This window comes from Passer montanus, unplaced genomic scaffold (genome assembly GCF_014805655.1).
Source record: "Passer montanus isolate IOZ18808 unplaced genomic scaffold, ASM1480565v1 scaffold228, whole genome shotgun sequence".
Lineage (NCBI taxonomy): Eukaryota > Metazoa > Chordata > Aves > Passeriformes > Passeridae > Passer > Passer montanus.
Window position 1 is genome coordinate 82,498 of NW_024366904.1, and position 25,434 is coordinate 107,931.

The 25,434-nt window shown below is 37.9% G+C and overlaps 1 protein-coding gene across 2 annotated transcripts in view; it reads right to left on the reverse strand.

Annotated features, from left to right (window-relative positions):
• Nucleotides 1-25,434, reverse strand: part of MEGF10 (multiple EGF like domains 10) — an 86,371-nt gene that overhangs the window by 52,432 nt on the left and 8,505 nt on the right. For both annotated transcript variants that reach the window (XM_039710253.1, XM_039710252.1), the window contains exons 2-5: nt 15,461-15,592; nt 12,633-12,734; nt 11,839-11,939; nt 6,809-6,901 (exon numbers count right to left, since the gene is read on the reverse strand). In XM_039710253.1, the coding sequence (XP_039566187.1) occupies nt 6,809-6,901; nt 11,839-11,939; nt 12,633-12,734; nt 15,461-15,576 (412 nt within the window). In that variant the 5' untranslated portion in view covers nt 15,577-15,592. The remainder of the gene's footprint in view (nt 1-6,808; nt 6,902-11,838; nt 11,940-12,632; nt 12,735-15,460; nt 15,593-25,434) is intronic.

Sequence of the window (25,434 nt, forward strand, 5' to 3'; positions counted from 1 at the left end):
TAAAAACTAGAACAAAAACATCCTGTAGAAAACCTTCAAAGTATTATTACATAAACCATGGATTATTCTCCATATAATTTTTTATTTTGCTCAGTTGTAGTCATCTCAAAATGCTATGTAAATGGCACATGCATATTAATAAAAACCCTTCTTCCTTCAGAGAATCACTCATAATAATTATAAAATACCAACGTTTTTTAGTAAAAGACCTACTTTACCTACATCCCAGACGCAAAAATGCATGGAATTTTCTTTTTTTTCTTCCCAGAATACCGTTTCTATTGGATCTGGAATTTTCTTTCAGTCCTTTGTTTCTCTCTGATTGCATTTGTTATACTGTAGGCCTTTTACCCTGTGGCGTATTTTTCATTGTTACTTTTTGTTTTGTGTGTAAGAAAGGATTTTTTATTCAAAACGCTAAGCTTAAACGTAATTCAGGGTTTTTTCTTGTTTACTTTATAAAAGCCTTTTGATCCGTGAAGTGGAAGAACAATGAAAATGTGTTTTTCAGATCCTATGAAAGACTGGAACTATATGCCTTTCACATGCCATAAATTTCCAAGACTCTTTAAAGTGCTTTGGACAGCAGAACACAAGGATGGATAATTGATAAGGAAAACACACACAGATGGTTGTTGGTGTTCATTTTATCATGTTACTGTGAGATAAAAACCTGTTTAAAATAATTATTATTATAGGAAAAATTTTAAGAACCTGCTTGTACTACATCCTTCCCATGACCCTCATTTTGTACAGCTATCCTTGTAGAACCATAAGTTAGCTTTTTAACTTTTTTTTTTTTCAATGACTGGAAGGTCATCTTAATTGTTTTTAATTAGCCACAAATGGTATCCCTCATATCCTTGAAAACCTACTAAGTCAGCCACTGAAAATATATCAGCCTGCCAATATATAAGGCAGATTGAAATGAAATCAGCACTAAAAATACTTAGGAACTGTTAGTAGGGGGGAAAAAAACTCCAACACAGACCTTAAGTCAAAAAATCAGCTTCAGCAAACAGGACAAATTACAGGGTTTCCAAAACAGTGAAAAGCAGAAATGAAAAGTTTCTCTGGTCCAGAAAAAATTTACAAAGCAATAAAACTATCACAATTTACTGAAATGCCTTCCCTTAAGTAAATCTCAATATAAGTAAATTTAATAACTCTGTTTTGTAGAAAGCAATTTTTTTTTGTTTCTACTTTTGCTTAAAGAGTGATACTGTAATTAAGCAAAATTCTGACACATGGCCATAAAATCTATTAATTTCCCTAGGACTTCCAAACCAAAATGGTGCATAGCACCAAAGATATACCAAACATAAGAATATTGTTATTTCAAATGCATAGTTGTACTGAACCTCCAGACAAGCAAAGGTGCCATGTAGCCCTGGAAATTTTGATGCCACCTACCACAGTGACACTGCAGTCAAAAATGAAGGTGATGGCAACTTCCATTTAATATCTGTTTTTCCTATTTGCACCTCATCTGACTTGCTGGTGGATTAGTTTCTCAACTCAAAGATATTCAGCCTTGTTAGAGGGGAAAATGAAATGTTCAGCTGGAAAAACTGAGGAGAAGTCAGTCAGGGAAGTTACAGCAGCAATAATTACAGAAGAATTATGGGCAGTGAACATAGGGAAGACACATTAAATATGAACAGGTTAAATTTAAGATTGTTTATGACCTGCTGTCACTTTTGTTTGGGAGCTGGGCTGGGGGAAGCTCTGCATTACTTGAATCTCTACATTTTCCATAAAAGTAAAACAGCTGTCTGCCAGGACACTCTGCAGTTTTGCCCGTGTGTTTACCAGCTCCCCAGTTCTGGGAACCAAGCCTTCCTAATGCAAGGATGTGGTTAAAACCAGAACTTATTTCTGCAGCCTGCTGGACAGCCTGGAAAACTCAGGGATGAGCTAACTCCCTAAGCGTATCTTGCGAGCTGCATTAGTCAAAAAAAAAAGAAGAAAAAAAAAAGAAAAAAAAAGAAAAATAAAAATGCTTGCAAGCTGCATTAGTCAAAAAAAAAAGAAGGAAAAAAAAAAAAGAAAAAAAAAAAGAAAAAGAAAAAGAAAAAGAAAAAAGGAAAGTAATGCCCTGGCCCAGAAAAAGCTCAGTTTAGGAGGACTCTGTGCCATCAAAGTGTGCAAGGTGGTTCCAAGCAGGTTCCATGGGGGCTGTCTCACTGGAAAAGTCACACATCCACCCCTGCAGGGTTAAAGGAAATCCAGGGCTGCACTGGGAAGCTGGCACTGCCCCTGGCTCACGTGAGTGTCTCACACACAGCAGTGCCAAGGGATCCAGTTTCTGCCACGGCCTGCATCTGCCAAGTCCCATGAAGAAAACAGCGAGATTTTCACGGAATTTGCGAACTTTAGAAAACACCCACGGCTGCGAAGGAAATCTGATAGGAGCAGAGCTGCTGCAGTTTAAAAGCTACCTTAATAAGCCCATTTAAAGGTAAAGTTTCTCTGAGGTGCAAGCCTTAGACCTGCAGCTTAATGTATTAAGGAAAAATCCAATTTTCTTCTCATGCTTTACAAAACCCTGGAGACAAATTATATCTGCATGCCACTTTTTCTACTCCCATGACTTCAGACTGTAGTCCCAATAAAGCTCTACTAATCACCAAGAGAATCAAATTACAAATTAAAACCCAGTGATTCAAACAAATCTCAAGATTACTTCAGCACAATAAAAATGGAAGATTCCCACTCCCATTTTCACAAACATGCTTTGGTCATAAACCAAAGATATGTCATTCCCTTTTTTACTTTGCCACTCATGCCTTGGAAATCACAAGGCTATAACCATTTCAGAAGAGTCACTGTAATATTGATTTTTGCCTCTGCTCCAGCTTATCCAGAAAGTGTCCTATTGATTTTGAAGGAATTATCTGTGGACTGCTAGGCACGAGGAGAAAAACAAAGTGGATGTCCTGGTTATGAACAGGACACCCACTGAACTGCACACCCACTCAGAATTGACAATCAGGTTTATGTATTATCCATTATAATACAGATAATAATATGAATTATATATATATATATAAAAATATAAGTAAATAAAATTTATAAATAGATATAAAGGAAACCCATCTGAACTGCACAACCACTCACAACCAGGTTCATGTATTATCCATTAAATTACAGATAATAATATAAATATAAATAATATCATATAAATATATAAAAATAATATAAATAAATAACAGTTATAAATAGATGTAAAGCAGTATTGCAGGAGTGTGAGCAAAAAACAGGTAAAAAACATAAATTAGAAATATACAACAGGGTTTGATCATCTCCAAATCTACACAGGCACCTATTAGCACAACTTCTACAGAAGACTATTCTATTCTCAACCTGTACTCAAAAGCATTCTTAAAAACAACCCAATCTGACACATGCCAGTTAAAATTTTGATAAAACAGTAATTTAGTCCAGGAGGGTAAAGTTGCGTCAGTTTGTCTGTTCTTCAATAAAATCTGTTTGTTTAATCTATATTTAGCACTCTTTGTTAATATTTGTTAATATCGCATTTGTCCCTAGCCCTGAACTGTCCAACTTATATTCCTGGAATTCACAAGTATTTCTTCAAGGAAAAAAGAAATATTCTTCAAGTATTTCTTCAGCTTATGGACTGTGCTGATTCACTTGCTTCTTCACTCAACACATCTTCTGTCCACTCCCTTGTCCTGACTATTGTGTTCAGGCAATAAATCTGTATCAGAACAAATTGTTTTGCATGACTATCGTCTCTCCCACCAGAATGCAATGTTCTACAAAGGAATGATCTCTTGATCCAAGTGGTGTTTCCTCTCAGATACATCCACATTATTATTACCTTCTTGATCCACCTCACAGTGACTTTCACTGCAAGCAAACACTGCCTAACACACTCTATTTCCTTTAAATAAAAATAAAATACCTGAAGAAAAATTACACCTTGTGCAGGAAATGTTCCCCAAGGAAACTTTATTAATTAACAAAACTGCTAGGCCACAACTCAGGTTTTCCTTGCTGAAGAACAGATCCAATCCTGTTTCCCACTCAGCTGGGACGTATTTTTCTCAGAAAGGCAGAGGATGTGGTGAGGAGCAGAGTTATAGTCTGGGTTAAAATTGAGCACTGAAAAAAGACAGGCTCAGCACTCTGGTCAAACCTGAGGCCTCCTCTCCCTAAACTGAGAGCAGCCACTAACCTAAACCATTCAGGAATTGGCAAGGAGTCATAGCAATAAGGAGGTAATATTTGCTACAAAAGGAAATAGGAGTCACCCAAAAAATTTATTCCCTCCTGAGAAACAACAGATAAAAATCAGTCTGGGGGGTTGGCAGATGGACAGATGCTGTAACAGGACTAAATCTGTTCTCAGATACTTGCAGATAAAATTCCTTTGTAAGGAGAATAAACAATTCCAATAGAGATAGGGACAGCGATTTGGAAGAAAATGTTTAGTTCTGCAGTTTTACAAAATGTTTTGTCCCTAGGTAGAACAGTTCCTTCCCATATGTGTGAATCCATGAAAATGAACAGACAACTACATCTGGAAGTTGGCCTAATACCTCACCCTTTGAGGATAGTGTCTCCTTTTGAGACAGGGCATTTTATCGGTCATCAGCAGCCATAAAATCCCTGAACCTCTGCCTTACAAAGACAATGGCATGTCTTTCAAATATTCAGGTAAGTAAGGAAAAATGATTATTTGATGGACATTATTACAGTAGGGCAATATGCATATATTCCTACTGAATTAATAACTTGCTATATAAAAAATGCAATTAAAAAAACCACAGATCTTTATTTTGTATCATTTTGCCTTTCTGTGACTAAAGCTAAAACCAAGTTGGGGATCATGCAGAAAACACAACTAAAGGCAGAGCATCAAAATCTTTTATGTAGGGCAAGCAACAAGAAAGCTCAGAAAGCCAAGCCCCTCTCCCTTTCTGTTATTTCCAACACTATCCACTGTTCCTCAATTCAGTTTGACCTGTGCTGTAGCTCTTCAGATAAGCAAATCATGGACAGATAGCAACAAACATCAGCTCTCAAGCTCAGAAAGACAAATGAGTGAAGTCAGCAACTTTCTTAGGTTTCTCCAAGCAGAAGGGGATAAATCCCAGAACAAATGTTCCTGCAGCACAGGCACAGAAATATCCCCTCCCTCAGCCTACCCCCTTTTCTCCTATGGCCACTCCAGTAATCCCAAACAAATTCTGGCAGTTCCAGGTAGCCCTAAGATCACCAGGAGCATTTAGGGGATCACCAGCCTCTCCAGAGGTCACTGTTCAAAGGTACACAAAAGGCAACCAGCTGAGGAAGAAGCAGAGGGAAAGAGCTGCACGTGTACTCAGAGGGAATTATACCAGACAGAAATCCTGTGAGAGGAAGGGTTATTTCCAAAGGCAGATTTAGAGGTTCCTCTCTCATCTAAAGCACACTTTCAGGCTTGAAAATCTCAGTAAATAACAGTATTTTTTGCAATCTGTGCTGTCTAATGATTCACATTTCTTCAGCATGTTTGATTGGTTACAGAAGAGCTAAATGCATAAGGTTTTCAGAAAGAAAGATAGCATGTTTTGACAATTTATTTTGACAATTCAGTACATTAGATTAAGACCAGTCTTACAGCCAGTCTTACAGTGTTCTTTCACTCTCTTGTGAAAGAACAATGGCTCTTTCAGTTTTATGCCTTATGCAAAACCTGGGTGTTTCTTTGGAGCTACATATGACTCCCATGTAAGCATACACGAAAACCACACAACAAATGTAGTAGTTAATTTGAAAATAGTTAAATTCTTCCTCTTGCCAACAAATATGCTGCTGGAACAACAGATCAGTTCCAGATGAACTGAGTTATGACAGCAACATGTTTGAAAATTGAAGAAAATAACATTTTCCTATTTTTAAAGGAAAGATAAAGAGAGTTGTTAATTTTATAGGACTCATGTACTAAGTAAATTAGCAATGTAATTGCAATTTGTTTTTTAGAGATTTACAAGGTCTATGAACTTTAATTTGTAAATACAATTGTTTTTATTGTTGGCTAAAATATATTTCTTTCAACTGGACAATCACTAGCAGAGACCCACCTTGAACCTGATTGTAACAAAATATGTGGTTTTATGTTAGCCTCAAAAATACATTTTTAAATACCTTAAAAAGATACTCACAAGGCTGGAATAAAATAAGAATTATAATTAATTGGAAAATTACTTTGAGAAACTGTATTTCAGCCAAAGGGAAGAAAATATAATGATTTGTGTTCTGCACAATTATGCCCTCCTCATCCTCTGCACATGCTCTTATGGCAAAGGGAAAGGAGAAGGAAATGGGAGAAATTTGACCACAGTGCAATGGAAAGACATTGAGAGTTCAGGGAGTGAAGGGAAAAATGGCTGAGTCAGTGGCAGAGTGAAAAAGGAGGGCAGAGTTGCTAGGAAGGCTTTCCTCATAACTTTCAAATGTGACCTGGCACCATCAAACATTGCACATTAATAAAATAAAAACTGATACTTTCTTACATTTAAAATGAAATTATGTCTTTACTCAGATGCTGTGCTATCTGCATGTTTCTGAGCACAAGAAAACCAAAAAAAAAGGCTCATTAGTGCTACTATGTGTGAACAGTGTTTGCAAGTAAATGAAGAAAAATCAGGTTACACAGAGTAACCTGATAACTCAGAAAAAAAAAGCCCTGATCAGAGAGCAGAAGCTCAAGCACAGAACTGATGATTATCTGCCTAAAAGAGAGGACAACACCATGGAAAGATTACAAGACAGGCAGAAGCAGGTGACAACTCACCACTGGAGCAGTTGGGTCCTCCCCAGCCAGGCTCACACTGACAGGTGTTGGGAGCAATGCAACGGCCATGGACACATTTATCAGCACAGTGAGCTGTCAGAGAAGGGAATTAAAAAAAAACAATTACAGAACTCCTACCACTAGGAAAAATAGTCTTTAAAATACCCTAAAATAGTCCTAACCTAGTTCTTTTATGTCTTGAATACCTCTTAAAAGCAAAATAAATACCAGTGTATTTGGTGGCATCTATCAAAAACACATTTCACTTCAGTCTCTGCGATTTCTCTTAAGTTTGACGACTCCAGCTAAAAATGTGTTAGTATTACTATAATACTTCTGAGGAAATGGTCCAAATCTAATGAAAAAAAGAGTCAAAGTATGATCCAGGTTGGGAGCCCATCTGACCATGGTCCTGGGCAAGAGGCTCTGGTTGGCCCTGCCTGAAATTTGGATGGGATGACTTCCACAGGTCCCTTCCAACCTCAACCATCCTGTGACTCTCTGCAGCAAACCCCCATGCCAAGAAAAAGAGGGGAACTTCAGCAGGCATCCAAAGAAACGCTCTTTTGCAACAGCATGGATAAAATATGATTTGCTACACACCAATATTTTAGTACCAACTTTTCCAAATGATTGCACAGTTCAGTTGAAGAATAAACAAACAGTGACAGTGATTGAAGTAAAGCATGACATATAAACCTTATGAATCACTGCAACATTTATTCTAAGTGCTAAACAGGGCTGACTTAAATTTATTTTTTTTTTATGATTCGCAAACACGTTTCTAAGCTAAGTCTTACTTTGAAACAGACCTTTTGTTGGAAACACCTAACAAAAAATTGAAAATGGCTTGGATATCCAGCATTATGAATGACAGAATATAATACACCCAAGAGGAAAGATCTCTGACCAGAGACTTAATGTGACTCTGACCATCATATATTAATCACAAAATACCCCTAACTTTCCAAAATACATACCATGTAATAATTTCCTTCTACTCTAAACAACAATAAAACTTAGAAATGTGCACAGGATGAAATTTTTCTTTGTACCAACATTTCCAGAGAAACTAAATCTGACTGCTATACAAATGAATATAAAGTTATCAAGGGGAAAAAGAAAAAGTGAATGTTAAAAACAAGTTTAATGGGGCTACATATGAATCACTGCGGTTCTAAATTATTGAAAATGTTCTAGAGTAATTAGGTATTTAGGTAAAATACTTACAACTGTTTTGATTTTTTTTCAATTAAAGATGATGAAGCATATTGGACTCCTTTACATTTAGTGTGTCCAAGAAAAAGAAAAAACACACAAAGAGCAATGAAATAAAAAATTTTGATTATATGGGATCCCAGCCATTAAATGCTTATTTTTACAGCCTTTAGTTTTCATTCTCAACTATTTCTAACAAGCTAGTTTCCAGATGTGCATTAAAATGATCCTCATTAGAAATCAACAGGGAGAATAATAATTTTTAAACACTTGATGAAGCAAGGCATTAACACAGAGCTCTGTTGCCTATTTATGTGTTATGGAAAGCCTGAGTTTAAATAATACATCACAGTTTTCCATTAGTCTTGTTACTTGACGTGAATCACTCGTATCTTTGAAGATTCCTTCCTAGTTAGGGCTGCCTTGGGCACTGAGGCTCTCCACAAACCAAATGTGTGAAAAACCTTGCCAGCAAGGCGTGAGGCAACAGCAGGTCACTGTAAACGTGCAGTGTGAGCACTTGTAGGAATAACCCAGGGAATGCAAACATGCTCAGCCCAAATTTCTGAGCACTGAGCCTTGAATACAACAAGGCAACGCTCCACCACCTCCTCTGTGAGACAAACTGGAGCAGAACAGAAAAATCAAGAAGTTGCAAGGAGCCAGACCTATCTCCTTGCACTGCCCCTCATGCCACGCTCAAACCACGGATCCACATTCTGGATATACACAAAGATCTACTCTCTAACCAAAAGAAATTATGCTCCAGACACCTTCTGGGCTAACTGATTCTTGGCAAGTGAATCCTACATCTGTAAAAGACAGCACATGTTAAAAAAAATAAAATTGCAGTGGACACAGGGATGAGAGAACCAAAATTTACTATACAGAGCTACAAAGAGGTGAGGACAAAACAAAAATCACCTGGAAGAGGCTGAAAAGACATGAATGACACCAGGAGCAGATGAACTACTTTCTCTTGGCTTTCTATGGGATTGTTGGGCATTGTATTTTAAAAAAATACTTATATGCAGGTGAAAAACTTAACATGAATGGTCTTTTTTTTATGAAGAAGCACCAAAAACTCCCTGGCAGGAATTGCCATGTCTTCTTTTTTTTTTGCAAGGGAAACCTCAATTATTGAAAAGTAATTGAAAAAGTAATCTGTGTTTACTCTTGCATATTTGCTTTTACATCTTATTTGCCCTTCTCTTTTGTGCCTTATTGTTTCTTCACGATCTTTTCTACACTCTTGCCTTCATTATCTGATGTTAAAAGAAAACTTGAAAAATGTATTTTTATCTTTGATATAAGCTTATGCATGCACTTTAGGATCTGTTGCTTTTTCACTTCGAAAAGCCAGCCATAAACCAGTTAACATAAAATTGAAATAGTTAGGATGTAATTATGCACATAAATTAAATTACTGCAAGGTTTAACTCCAACTTCCTCCAAATTAATTGAAACAAGCATTTGTCATGGGAAAAAATAAATTATCTATTAAACTACATTATAAACACGTTTTTTTTCAAATAAATCCTTCACTTTTACATTGTATGCTAGAACACAGCCCCTGTTTGATCCTTTTTTCCTGTGCTTGGTGGATATTTGCTAGGTAAGCGAGTGATATCCAGTTATGCCTGGAAATGTAAGGTGCATTTTCTATTTCATGTTTTGAGGAAATTCAACAGGCATGGTTCTCCATTAAGGTTCTTAGAAACATACTACAATGTTAGAAACTAAATGAGGTAAATGTTCAAGCTGCCAGGAAGAATCAACCTTTGCTTGTGTGTCCATCTACAAGAAAGCCACTAGAAAATGTCTTAAAACCTTTGAAATCTTTCTTTTCAGAAACATGCTAAAAAAAAAAACGCAGTTTTAGAAAAAGTTTCCAGTCTGTAGCTAAGCCTAGTATTCACATGCCATATCTCCTAGGGACTGCCACTGATAGTAGCAGACAAGTGGCAGGAAATTCTTTGGAATAAATATGAAATTTATTCAATCACTCAGCCTGGGGTGGAGCTGCTAGGAGTAAGCTCCTTAATAGAACTTCACAGAATTACTGTTCTGCCTTTGTATCTGCATACAAACTGCATTTAGATTATCTCAGAAAGTGCATCAGGTGTAAAATAACTTGAGGTCCAGTTAACCTGCTGTTCTACAGAGGTGCTGGCAATAGGGAAGACAGAGGTGAGAAATTTGTACATTATTTACATCCTCTATAAACAGGAGTTCCATGAGGACAGCACAAACCATGTTTTTTCAGTGAAAGTGAATTAGTACTTACTAACAAGATATCTACACTCACATAAACAGTCCAAGTACTGACCCCATATAATGTTGGATTTAAAATTAAAATACACTGTCTTGTCAACCCACCTAAAGACAAAATGACACAGATTCCTATTATTTCTGAGAAGCAGCAATGAAATTTTAATTCATGCAATGGTGAGTCATACCAAAACCATCTAACATTAGACTTTTCTAATTTACTTTTCTGAACTGAGAAGTCACATAAAGGAAGAAACAACAAAATATCAACAACAACACAAGGATTTTAGCTTTTTAGAGGCATCTTACATCCTTCCATTAGGTAAACAAAATAATCCACACAGCATGGAAATAAAACTGCAGTAATGGAAATGGTCCAGCTGGAGATCATGAAGACTGAAGGTCTCTCTCTTTCATCCAAGGTCAAATCAATGCAAACTCAGCTACACTGAAGGATCTGTATTTTCACATAATTTAAAGTCTAAGGCATTCCACAATCACTTCAGAAGTCAGAGCAGATATGTCCTGAGTATCATTATCAGGCACATTTTTATGTAATAATAGGAAAAATTAGTATATCCAATGGCATTTGAATTTTTCAGGTTCTGAATATGATTGTGTTAACACAATGAATTTACTACATTTGCAACAGCTATGTAAAAGATGTTGCCACATAAGAGAATCACCATCACACCTGTCATCACATCATGAGTCAAACTGTAACACACTTCAAAAAGTATTTTACCTAATAAAAAAATTAAGTATCATTATTCAGACATGCTATAAAACAACCAAATGTAGTCAGAAATTGGTTCTTGTAAGTCTAATATATATATATATTACAAAAATAACTAAAATTATTGCCAATCTGATATCAGATTTATTAGCTTTCTAAAAAATATTTTGACCTTGCTTTTGAACAAGCAGAAAATGTTTTGAATCAAACCTTTTTTTTTGTCGTCAAATTCCAGGATCTAAAACATGTTCTTATCAAATACCATTTTAAGACCTCCCTAGATCTGTACAAGGCCAGATGAGAGAGAAAGAACGGAGCCAAGGTTGCCTCCAGACTTTCCAGACACAAATTTTCCCAATTTTGAGTTAGGTCAGGAGATAGGGGTGTGTGCCACCCAGAAAAGGTGCTGAGACCTCCAAAGAGTTGTTACAGACCTCTGCATTCCAAGAGAGGTCCAGCATGATCTGCTGGGGTCTAGTGCAAGGAGAAAAGACTTCCATCTCCCTCGTGGTTTTAAACCTTGTGTTTATTTCTGTGTTAGAGAACTCACTGATGCTGTGAAAACACACAGTGCTTTTTCCACATGAGCTAGAACCACATGAAGGCACTTAAGGCATCTGAAATCTAGCTATTCTCTCACCTGCATCTGCTCAGCCCCAGCTGGCTCCAGCAAGAGCTGCCCAAGCATCGCTGGTGAGCAACTGAGCTCCTGCAACCTGGCCTCCACAAGCCACCCACCAGCACAGTGAGGGGTGTATGGAGCTTCAAAGCCGAAGAAATAATAAATAAAAAAGGCTGAACTTACGGACACACATTTCCCTGCTTTCATAGAACCCAGGGCAGCACTGGGATTTGCGCCTGTACATCGTTTTCTCACCGTGTCTGTAGGCAGTGCGGTAGCTGATCCTGAGGAGAGGAATGAGTGTTTGTCACATACCTCGGTTCACAAGCAAGACAGGATGCACTCATACACGTTTTAAAAAACATTCAGGTGTCATAAGAAAAGAAAAAAATGCTCTAAGCTGACTTGATTTGTCTGTTGCCAATTTTAAGAGTCCAAGGGGTTTCCTGACATGCCTTAGGTTCATGGGTGGTCAGAAGGCAAGGAAAGAATGGGGACTTTTTAACTTGTGATGTTTCATACTTATGGGCATATCCCTCTGAGGAAAATGCTCTTTACAGATGCCATCAGTTTTTAATCATTCAACCCTTGCCTGCCTTCTGCTTGCACAGGAAGTTTCCTTTAACAAATCCTTTTACTTTTCTTTCAAGAAGCATACACTTGCTTCCCTCAGAACACAACACTGCAAGCAACAAGGGTTCCCTGTGATATTTCTGAACAAGTACACCTTGTGGGGTCTGGAGAATTTAGTTTTTCCCAAGGTCCTTGCTTTCTCTTTTCATCATGGGATGGTACACCCCAACCTGCTAATAAAATTTATGTGAAATTGCTTGGACTGGCATTTTCCAGCTGACACAGATCACAGCAATAAGACAGTCTGGGCACTACAGCTAAAAAATCCTACATATCATGCTTGATTTTGAGTCAATATTCTTAACAATATCAGCAAATTGACAATATTAGGATTTATACATCACCTGTGTCGTGTGCACTTGAACCAGTTTAGGATGTCAGTACAGCTGGTGTAGTAAATCTGATCAAAAGGATGTGGATATGACTCTTGCACTGTAACTGAGTAACTGGGGAGAGACAGAGAAAAAAAGGGATATCATCAAGCAAGTCCTTTTAGTACAGTCACATTTAATTAGGTCTTTTACAGAATCCAGTTACAGAATGGAATAAATATAACAAAATACTCATGTCTAAAAAAAATGAGACAGAAAGCTTGCATAGAAAAATAAGAATGCAGAGAGTCATCATGTTTATACTGTGTAACACATATGATGAAATTCCATTTGACATTTAAAGAAATGTAATGTCAGCCTAACTTTTTTTAAAACCAGAACACCTGTATCTCAGATAGGCAGCAAACGGAAGTAGTGCAGGTGTTCTCCTGTGGAAACTTTTATTAATGCAACTGGATAACTGAACAGCTAGCTAAGGAGACAGAAAATTAGGTTTCTTCTATTATCACTCCAAATAGAAAAAATAGGACTTTCTGAGAATTTGTAAAAATTTGATCTGAGCGTATAGGAAGACATGAAGTGCATTTAGATACAAAGTGAATGTTAACACAGAAATACACCTGAGTAGTAATTACTGAAAAATTACACCACAGGCATACCACCAAACAGTCTATTCAGCAATCAGAAATTAATGAACACCAAACACCATACTTTCTTTTGCTTACAGGGTAATTTTTAACAGAGAACCACCCATACCACACCACACCCCCAGAAATACTATACAAAATCCCACTATTATTTTTTGCCAAATTACACAGTTATACAGTGTCCTAGAAACAAACCCACGCTGAGAGACTCCAAAGCTGTCAGTAGGACAAGAGGAGCAGAGCCCCGCCGCAAAAGGGGAAAATATTGAATCATCCTAGAAAACTCTCTGAGAGGCTGTTTGTGCTGGCAGCCAGTCCTGGATTGCACAAGGGAGCTTGAAAATACAGGAATGCGTGGCAAGCTCCTGCAGCAGGATGATTCCCAGGGCCAGCCAAAACACCAAACAGCCTGACCAGCTCTCCCTCCCCTTCCACTCACACCCTCTCTGAGCCCTGAGCCCCCACTGCAGGGTGACAGCCACAGTCTCCTCATCCTGCTGTCACCATCTGTGCCAAGGGGGAAACACATCCAGAGCCACTCACCCCTAAATGCACACACCCTACTCCGTGTTTTCCTGCATGAGGGCAAGCAGCCCTAATCCACCCAGCTGTCCCGAATTTCAGCGGGATGCTGGCGCTTGCCTGAGGCTCTGTGCTCTTACCCTGAGGCAGGGCACTCTCTGCTCCTTCTCACAGCTCGTTTGTAAAAACCATTTTAGTACTGACTGAGGTATATTTTTTATTTAAAGCATAAAACAGTGACAGTGGCAGTCAAGAGCTTCTATCTGGGGCTTTGCCCTTTCATGTTTCTGTCCCTTTGTCACCTGCTTTGGGCAGCAGTGTGAACACTAAGTTTATTTATTTGGAGTTCTGCCCTATTTCTGAGACAGCTAAAGGAGTTAAAAAAAGTCCATGCAACAAAGTGGGCATGCTTGATAAATGCATTTTTCAGTATGTTTTTCCTTCTGCAGACTCTGATTAGCTTGTTTTAAATTATATCATGCAGTGTAAATAGTTATATTCAGGCTTTCTTTCCCATTTTGCTTTAATTATGTTGTAGCTTTCCCCAAAACCACTTCTACCTACAAAAACTGTAAACAAAGCACACAATATATAGGACAGTGCCCAGTAACACTGTAGGCAAATGCCTGACTACTATGAACAGGTATTTAATATGGTGACTACTTCATATACACATTGCTGCATGAACTGTACACAGCAGCAGAGGTGACAAATCCTTTACATGAAGCTGAGATAAATTCCCAAGGAATGTTCTTAGGTTTTGGGTTTGTTGTTTTTTGTTTGTTTTTTTTTGGTTTGGTGTTTGTTTTTCTTTTTTTTTTTTTTAATAGAGAGTAAACTTAAAAAAGTAAATACAAGTTTCATTTTTCTTTGTAAAGATTCACCCATAACAATCACAAATAAATGTACAGTGGCTCAGCAGCACTCCCCATGACTAAGCACACAACACAGTTTACATTAAGTGCAGGAAATACTGATGTCCTCAAGTGAACTGTGAAAATTCAGACTTTCTCATGGACCAGCTGATCAATTACAGGCACAACAGTTATAATGAGACCAGAAGTCTTGTTTTCACTATCATAACCTTTACACAAGGAAAGAAGTTCAGCAGATGCTGGAGGCTCAACCTCTCCAACTCATTGTGGCTTTTTGCAATTCACATGAAACTGGATGAACAAACAGACCAACTGCATTGATGATGAATTTCGTTTTGCATGTTATAAATTTTTGAACCTCATCAAAATAATTAAACAACAAATCTTAATTCAGATCCTGTGAGCACTGAATAGGAAGGAATCAGCATAATCAAATTTGGCCAAATTCCAATATGGTTAATTATATTTTGCATATGTAAAACTCCTTTTCACCTAAATTGGAAAGAGCTATTTTTACACACTTCTAGTACCCAGATGGTTGTGTAACATTGCTAGAACCACTGTAGTGGTTTTTTGCATCCTAACCCCTAATGCAAAAATGCATTTCAGCCCACTGTTAAACAGCCTTTACTTATCAATGAACTCACCTGCCCATGCAGTAAAGTGAATTTTTTTCCCTTTTTTTTTTTTAAACTCAGCTAAAAGTCTTCAATATTTTGAAGCATGCCAAGCAAAGCAAAGCAAAACTATTACATCACAATTTACGTCACTTATTTTTCCAAAAGGAAAGTATTACCTTTCCCAGTGGCTACACACGTTGGGATCTTCCAGATTCAAAGACACAGCTGAACCCATCCAGTGGTACAGAAGTATGATGGGGAAGCCAAAAAGGGAGCTGAAATGGAGAACCATCTTTCCAAAGAGATGACTACGAGGAAAAAAAAAAAAAGATGCAGTACATTAGTGATGCCACACAGAATATGAAGCAGCTAATAATGTAGTAGTAACATGAAGGTCTGAAAAGATTATCCTAACACTTTTACTAAGCAAATTATTTTAATCCAACTGGTCATTAATCCACAAATGCCAGAATGAATGCTATTAACATGCAATTTATTTGTAATGACTTAAGCTGCATTCCTGTTTCAGTGAACATTTGACCTTATTAACCTCACTTACACACTGATTCTAACATTATGGGCTACAGAGATAAAAAATGAGATTCTTGAGTCTAATCTGTAGTATAATGAGAAAATAACTTCTAATAAATATGTTTGATTTAGTAAAAATATTTTTAACACAGTAAATTAATCCAGAAATAGCAATTTCTTACTTTAAATATTATGGAACAGAACAAAGCAAGTTATATCAATCACTTTGTTATATCAGAAAGAAGACCACAGGACCATGGGAAAAAAAAAGAGAAAAAACTGTCTTAACTCATACTTCAGAAGCCAACATAAAAAAGGTCACAACACGAAACTATTATATTTAAGATATCTTAGGATACAGAAATGATCCTATTTTGCTGAATTGTTCTTGAAAAATCAGGCTGCTGAAATATTTTTCATGGTCTGTAAGTATTTCTCTGCATGCAGCAAAGCAGTCAATGTGCAGTTATTCCAATAGTAGCTGTATTTTCACCTAATAATTGCACTGAAGTTGTGATTTCATTGAAAATATTCACTCTGATTAAGCAGACTGTAAATGGTATTTCCCTTTTTTCTTTTATTCTCAACTTCAGCAACATTCCTTTTGCAGGATACATTTAAAAAATTTTAAAATTAAAAAAAAAAAAAATTTGCATGAACCCCCTAGAGTAAAACTTGATTGCATTCCAGATCTTTTGCTTAATTATTAAGGAAAATCAAAACAGAAAATCAGTACAGCTGATTAGCATTGCTGAAGTGTTGATATCAGCAATAAAAGATGTAGATGACTCATTTAACTCTTGCTGCCTATGGTTTGCACCAAGAACAACTGTTCAGAGATTCGCTTTTTGTACCATATATTGCTCAAATTATCCCACCCAATAACACATGAGTATTTCAATTATCTACATGTACACAGAACCTGTAGTTTAAGTACTGAAAATGCTCATTTTGAGGAATGTCTTCCCTGTGCAAATTAGTACACACATGAGGCAGAAAAAAACCCCAACAAATTTAAGATAATCCTTGGTGTTTCACCACCAGGACTTCCTTCCACAACGGAACACTAAAATCTTGTTGCCTGTTAGTTTTTTTCTGAAGTATTTGAGGCAAAATCTCTCATTGACAAAGCTGTATCTTCATTCCTATTTCAGGCAGGAACTTCAAGGCAGTTACCAGTGTCTGTTCAGGTCAGACTTCTCTGTTTTCCTCAAATTTAATCCATGCCCATGATTTAAAAATTTTAACAGGAAAGCAATGCAGCTGCATGAAACAACTGTAGAGTACTATCTTAATCTCTGTAAGCTAATTAAGGAAATTAAAGTAATTACATATTTATTTTATAAAAATCAGATAATCAATAACAGTAATTTTAAAAAATACACCCAATCACCCCAAGGTCTATTGTAATTAACAACCTTATTTTGAAATGGTGTAAAAAGTGTACAAAATATACTCCCATAAATTACAGGTACTCCCCTAAAATACATTTAAACTTGACCAACTACACAAACTGCATTTATCTCACTAGTAAGCTGATGAAAAATCCTGTATATGCACTATGTAAACACAGACAGCTAACCATTAACACTCAATATCTGAGATTTTTAGGCACTTTCTCTGCCACTAGTAACTGTGTTGACAGTTTTTATTTGGTTTGGGTTTCTTTTTTGATCATGGAGAGCTCAGGATCAAAACCAGAGAAAGCACAGATAACTAAAGAAAAGAGGCAAAAAAAAGCTTTTCCTTTATGAGGTGAAAATTACAACATGCTTACAAATTAATCTCTCCACCCAGCCAGAGCAGAGCCACAGGCAAAGATGAGGGTGCACAGCTCTCCCTCAGATTTATTGTAATAAAAGGCAAATAAATACAGGTGGAGCTGGGTGCAGGGCAGGGGAAGGTATGACGGACACTGTAAAAGAAGTGAAGGTTGCTCAAGGCTGCAAACAAACATTTTTTGGTCAGCAAAATCAAGTGCTGCCAGAGAATTAACCAGGATTAGAAGTGCATGAGCAACAGAGAATAGAACGACACAGTTGCTAACATGACATAATGGACCCAAGACCAAGGGAAATGCTGATGCAGCTTTCCCATTACTGTTGCAAAAGCATTTTTACCATTGAAACATGAAAAATGCAGCAGGAACAGGCCATTTAGTTAGAAGACAAACTCCAGAGCAGTGAGAACCTTTTGTACTCTGTAGTGGCATCTCAAAGGTTTTACAGCACCCCGTCCTGCCTTTCTGCAGTGATAGGGCACAGGGACATCAAAATGTTTTCTGAGCTGCAAACCCATAACTGCACTGACATGGCATCAATCTGCATGTACAGAAAGTGCTAATTCAAAAATAATCTTCTCTATGTCCGTCAGAGTTTTCTTCAAATTTCAGACTGAATTGTAAACCACAGAGTCATCTGTGCAGAGCCCCTTGCAGGTGTCCTTGCCCTCACCCTCTCCAGAGCACCCCACACAGACTTGGTGACTGCAACTGGAAACTACAGCTCCACATGAGATAAAAGAGCTTTTCTAACCCTTTTTGGGTGAAGAATTGTTTGGTCTTTCACTTCCTACAGAGTATTTCTCATAACACTCTTCACTCCTGAGGCTCAGTTCCTCTACCAGGGACACAATTTGTTATAAAAACATCTCTCTCACAACTGATGTCAGGCAGAGCAAAATTTGAATCTGACCTAATCTTGTCAATGATGATTAATCCCATGTTAGCTTCCGTGAAAAAAAATAAATCCACAACTGATTGCTTTTATCGATTACATTAGAGAATTAATGGATGAAGAGCAGAAGGCATTTTCCCTTTGGAAATCAGTAAATCAGCTTGACACCTTGTCACATGAAATCTCACTCATAAAGCAAATACAAAATTACCTGAATTAGGAGCATTATCACACAGACCCCGGGCTGGCTGAAGATGTACAGTCACAGCAAATGGAAACTGACTGGTGTTTTCCCAAATTCTCAAAACGTATCACTCCAAAGGCAGCACTGATTGTCAGCCAGCACAAGAGCTTGCTAAAGGATAACCCAATAGTGCCCTAAACTGAAGGGCCCTAAACTTTCACACCCTTCATGGTCAGAGATGACAAGAGCCCTTCCTGATGCAGCTTAATCAGATCTGACCCTTTTCACCTGGGCTGCTGTACTTTCAAACCTCACTGTGAAACAGACTGATGCATTTGGAGAGTCCAAACGTGTTGAAGATGGGCTAAGCATGGATGTGGGAAAAACAACTCATTTAGACTGGTGTCTGAAGAATAACCAAATCAAAGGCTGAGTGAGCTGGAACAAATCTCCTTGATGGAGACAGATATGCTGTTACTTTTTTCAAGTTACATTGCTAAGAAAAATAAATCAGTAATCAATGACCATTTTTCTTTGGTTAGTAGATGAGATCATTTTTATTTTTCAGTCTCTCTTTAATTATCAGAGGCTTCTAAGAAAATGAGGTTTTTGTAATACCAGCGTTTGTCTGTGTGTTCTGGCCTCATGCCCAATAACTTGTAAATTTATTGGTCACTTAAACTGGAAGCAAGAGAGGGAAAGAAGTCCTGAATTGCAGAGTTCCAGAGAATCCAGTGATAAAGTCTGGCAGAGACCAGGCTTTATTTGTCCCTAAGTGATGGAATTACCAGTTTTGAAAGCTACAGCATCACTGTCCTTTATTTCATGATAATGCTATAATTTCACAGAATGTATCTCTCTACCATTCCTACTAAATATATATGCAATAATACATGAGCTGATCTTAAATGACAGAGAGCAGTCTTCAAACTATATTAAAACAGTAAACTGGAGCAGATTTTGGAGTTAAACTTATTTTTTTTTTTCCTACTTAAATCTTTTCTGGTGGAAACCTGGAGAGGTTGGGAGCTGTCACACTGCACATTGTTTTGTAAGCATCAAACAACCTCTTGTATCGTAATTACAAACACGGAATGAAATAAGGTAACTGCAAACATGGGAGGAAACAGGAAACTTCACCACCCAGCAAATATGTGGATTTGCACTAGTAATGCCACACGTTTCCAGATGCAGCGGGTGGCTGGATAGCATGGATCATGCTGCAGCACCGACCCAAAAGCACGGGAATACTGCAACCAGGTCCTCAAGGACTCTGTCCTTCCCTGCAGAACACTCAGCTGTATCTTTCACAAGACCCGTTCTTACTGCAAAAGATCGTGAGAGTTTCCTCTAGGAACTGTCCTCTTGAAAAGCAAGATTGTCTTTGGCCCGCTGACTTCACTCACTGCCATTCACTGAGAGTTTCTGAAGCTGCTAAGCTGGCAGGGACCATATATCCACTTATCAGTCCTCTTCTCCCTCAAATTAGCATTAAAAGGGCAGGAAAAGACAGTTCAGTGCAAGTCAAGTCTGCACAAGGCAAGGAGGCATGGTAAAGACAAATGCCAGCGTGCCAGATACTCTGCAGATGGACTCATTATTATTCCTCAGAGGAAGGCTGCCAAACATCACAACCATGGGGTCACTTCACTGTAGCTGTCATTGTCTGATAAATTAGGGGCCTTTCACTTGAAAGTATTTCCTTTTTTTTCAGGCAGATAACAAGTATAGGTGTTGAACCGTTAATGTTACCTATAGCCCACGGTATTGAATGTTTAAAGATTATTTCCATGGGGACCCAGCAGGATGAGCTGTTAACAAAAATCTTTTGACTAAATATGCTGCCTTTTTTTTGCCCACCCAAAAGAAAATTTTCCAAATAAAGACAGTTAAAACTGTGTAGAATCCAAACCAAAGTTTCTGAAAAACACACTTTGAGAAGATGAAACAGCACCTTGAACATAAATCCTGGTTTGCTTGTTTGCCACAAGACATTTCAGGTGAAATAAAAAACTATGTCAGGTCCATACACAGAGGGCACCTCTCTAGGCATCTTTCCTAGGGTGGATGGTGGAAGACAACAGTTAGTTCTTAGCAGAAAAGGCAGATAACATAATTTAAATAGAGTCTATACAGTATAGGCTTGAGACAAAAATCACATCCCCCTCCGTCCCCCCCCTTTCTTTTTTTTTAATTAATATATTTAAAAATATTTTTTCAAATAATGTATTCCATACTGAAACATCTCTTTATTTTAACCCCAAGTCTATTTTAATAGTACAGGGCTAGAAGACTATAGGATTAAGTAAAAATGTCTAAATGCATGTGTTTAAGGAGGATTATTTCTGAAATTAGCATGTATAAAAGCCTTATTACAAGAGTTACATGACAAAGACATCTGTATCAAACTTTTGTCATAGTCCCTGAGCCATACAGATAGATTTCTGACTTTTTTTTTTTTTTCCCTAATGCAAATCATAAAAAAAGGACATTGGACTCGTGGATGTAACTGTGAAAACTTTGTGGTTGCTGACAAGTTGCCTGGGACAATCCTGTGGTTGCCTAAATAGACCAATGCCCTGGTTCCACCGCTGTGGAAATTATCATTCATGGTTTTACCCTCTCTTGAACAAAGTTTCTGTGACCCCTCTTTTCCTATTACCACCCTCCCAGACACCGTGTCACTTCCAGTTTACTGCCAGGATATAAAAGAGCACAGTCAAAGGACTCAGATAATTACTTTAGCTTCCTATACAATTTAGGATCAATTTCAAATGGGCTCACCTTCTTTAAAAGTCTTCTGCTTTTCAGCCCTCTTCAAAGACAGCCTCTGTTTCCTTCCCTCCCCCACCACATGCATGTTCTCTTTTTCCACACACATTTTCACCATGCATTAGATTCTTCCCTTTCCTAGACACAGCCTCTGTTATCACTGGCGAAATTCTTCAGTCTGCAGCCCCCTGCACTTGTCACAGCCTTTCACTGGACCCTTTCATTATGGAAATCAGACATATGAACTCCTGCGTTTGTTTACAACTTCTAGCTGCTAACAAGATGGTATAGTTCGTGAAAAAAATTTGCTGGCAACTCTGCTTCAGTACCTTTGTCCTTGTAAATCATCTAGTGAAATGCCATTTCGCATGTAACACCCAGCAGAAAATAAAGTTGTCTTTCCAGCTAGCTCCTGTTTTCATGATTTACACCAAGCATTACACTTCTGTAAATCTTTATCACAGCTTAAAAACTTCACGTTTCAAATGATCTGTTTAAAAACCCAAAACTAATTAATCCTGATGCCACTTTCCCTTAACAGCTTCTAAAACATTTCAATGCATTACAGATCAGTTTTTCCACCTCCAGCAATCAAAGCATCTGTGATTCACTGCACAAAACCTCACACACCACCACCACTCTACAAAGAAAATTCAAAACATTTTAGCTGAAGATGGGGGAATGCAAAAGTATTTCCTCTGACAGTTCACTCACTCAGTTACATCTTTTATTTTGGTGATTTGCAGAGGTTGGAGTGGATGTAGTACTCCTGCACTTGAAGGGGAAAATGGAAGAACGTAATTCAAAACCAAAAGTGACTGGTTAATTCTAGTTTTTTAACAAATCCACAATTAAAGGGATAAATCCTATCTTAAGTCTTGAAGAACTTCTGCCTTGAAGAACTTCCACAGGGATTACAACACAACCTCAAGAGGCCTATAGAGTGAGCAGCATGCAAAATATGTGGTTTTCATGGTAAACTGTCTTAAACACATTACATCCTCCTGTAAACATTAATACAAATTTAAAACCAGGTTTGCAGTTGTGTAATTCTAATACTCAGTACTAGTACTAAGTACCCTAATACTCCCTATCTGCCAGCAGAAGAAAAAATAATTCCTGGGGAGAAATTCAGCTTTGCCAGGTGCCAGTGGTGTCTACAAGTTTTCCGCACACTGAGGATGTACAAACATGCAGGTGAATGTGCACAGGCACAAACTGCTTCAATACACCCCTAGAGTACCAGTGTAGGACAAGATGCTGTGCTTCAGTGAATAAATAAAACCTCCAAGAAATAAAACTGCTAACAACACCTGTGGCAGGCAGTAAAAAAAGCAGATTCTTTCTAAGAACGATCACGTAAAGAACTTTGTAATTTTATGCCTTTTATACTAGAAGAGTAATTTCATATCAAAGCTTCCTGTTCTGATTTATATCCATATCAGTCTTCTCTAAACATATATTTTAGAGCACCTCAATTCATTAAATTCTTTAATTAACTTTGTCTAGTGATGAATCAGAGGCCTTTTTAAAAAAAGTGCCCAATACATCAGCAGAAGAAACTAATGATGGCAAATGCCTTAGAAGCTCCAACAATCAGAAGACAACTTTTTTAGGTTGCAATTAATACTGTTCATCAAGAAAATTTCTCTTACTTTAATATGTTAATTTACCTGTTGTACAGATTATCTGAAATCCTTTTAAGTGCCTGCTGCTGATTTCAGTTGAGGGCAGTGTAATTTGAACCCAGAAAAATCAAGACCTATTTTTTACAAACTTGAACACAAGGCCCTAAATCCCACAAAATATTATCCTTCAGGACACATGTTGACTTCTTAAGGCTGTACCTCTGCAGTGTGCAAAAGGACAGCAGTAGCACAACCACATAATTGTCATACAAAAATGTTCATATCATTGTCTGACAAAGCACCTTTCATAAAAAGGCACCCTATTCAGAGATCTAATTTTTGCAGACATTTGTATGCCAAATTAAAAAAAACCCCAACTCTATGATGCTGGGTTTAATGAGGTACTCTGTTATTCTCTGTAATAAAAATTAAACGAGAGAGACAGAATTCTTCAGCTTAATTGCCACATCTGTTATTAGGCACTTTACTTTGATTGACTGGAGTGTATGTGTCAGAGACTGTGCCAGAAAACAGGCAAACTTTGTAAAGTAGACTTACAACTTATAGCCCAACTGGCACTAGCAGCATCTCTGTTACAGCTTCTGCTGCCTCTCAGTTAAAACTACAGGAACGTTGGATTTGGTTCAGTCATTCATTAAAAGTTAAAGTAAGGATTGCAAATTGTGCCTCCTTTTTTCTTTTTTTTTCCCTTTCTTAAAGATAAATTAAAAGCAATCCCTATATTCAGAAGGAAGAGCAGTGATTACCTGAATGTGTGAATGTGTTATCTCTCATTAATGGATGGGAACAACCCAAAATTTGGAAATTGCACCACATGAAATTTCACATTCAGTGGTGCATCTTCTGCCTTATTTTGCCAGCAGATGAGTACAGGGCTGAGAGGACAGTGACAAACAGCACAGCATTTGCAGAGGGACTGGACAATCAGTGAGGGAGCTCCAAGGAAGAGCAAACACAGAATGGACACTCTCCTCTGATCTGCATGGAAACAGGATGAAACCTGAGCTCAGGAACTGCCTTTCTCTGAAATCCAAAGATCATGACACCTGGTGAAAATCCCAGCTATCCTGAGCTGGCCAATAACTGATTTGATGACCAGCTGATTTTCTTTTGGCTCTAGAACCCAAACTCTTATCATCTATTGTCCTGACATAGCAAAATGGCACTTTCTTCCTCAGCTAACTTCTTTTTTCCAATTTCACACAGGCTTTCTACCAAGAGCACAGAAATGCATGTTGCTATTGTAAGCATGAAGACAGACAGGCCAGCTGCAGTATTGCTGAAAACAACTCTTCACCCACTTCATCCAGTAAGGAGCAAGGGATTATTTGACCTTCCTTACCAATTTTCTCTGCCGCTCCAGAGAGTGCAAAGAAAGGTAAAAGTAGGTGTGGAAGAGCAACAAAAACTACACCAATACCCATTGCACCCACTGCTGAAAGGCAGAAGGATGCAGCTGCAGCAAAGCTGCCCACCATGGGCTGGGCAAGCGATGGGCACTCGGCCTGACCCAATCTGTCAGCTGCCCACTGAACTAATCCATGTATAAATCTCTTTTCTCTCTGGAGGGCAGATTGGGACACTCTGATTTTCCCCCTCCAGGAGAGCAGGTGACTGTTTTTTGGAAGGAGTCTGCCCCAATGGGTGAGACAAGCCAGGGCAGATGCTCTTTGTCACTGCTTGAAGGTTTTTGTTGCGCTGTCAGGAGTTCAAGGCTGCTCCAGGCTACATGAGGGTCCAGAAAGTCTCCACATACCACTTCACTTTGAGATCTCTTTTCTTTAGCAAATATCTATTTTCCCTCAACCTAGTGAATACAGCAAAAGATATCACTCACTTAAGCACATTTATTTTAGATACACATTATTATATAATCTCGCATACAGTATTTTAATTGACATAATTCCCTACAAGATCCACAACGCTTCTTCTAACACTGCAAGGCCTTTCATTCTTGAGGCTACTCTTAATAACCACACTGTACATGGAAAGTATTTGGCTCCAGTCTGTCTAAGTGTTTAATCCTGTTTCACAAAACAAGTCAACAGCAGAATTCTGAAAACAGAATTTAGGTCTGCTAGTCTCCATTTCCAACCCACGCCCGGGATCCATGCCTCCAGTTTGATATCCTGCCATGATGGCAATGACATGAGCATCGTGCTTATGGTACTAACTGGGTGTAGCAAATCATAAAATACAGACTTCTGGGTCCCGAACATTTACAAAGGAACCACCACACTTAATGTCATGACTGAGAGAGTTTTTTTTTTTTTTTTTTACAGGTTTGGGTCACCTCTGAAGAGGCCAATAATGCCCTCTTGTCAGTATGGTTATTTGCT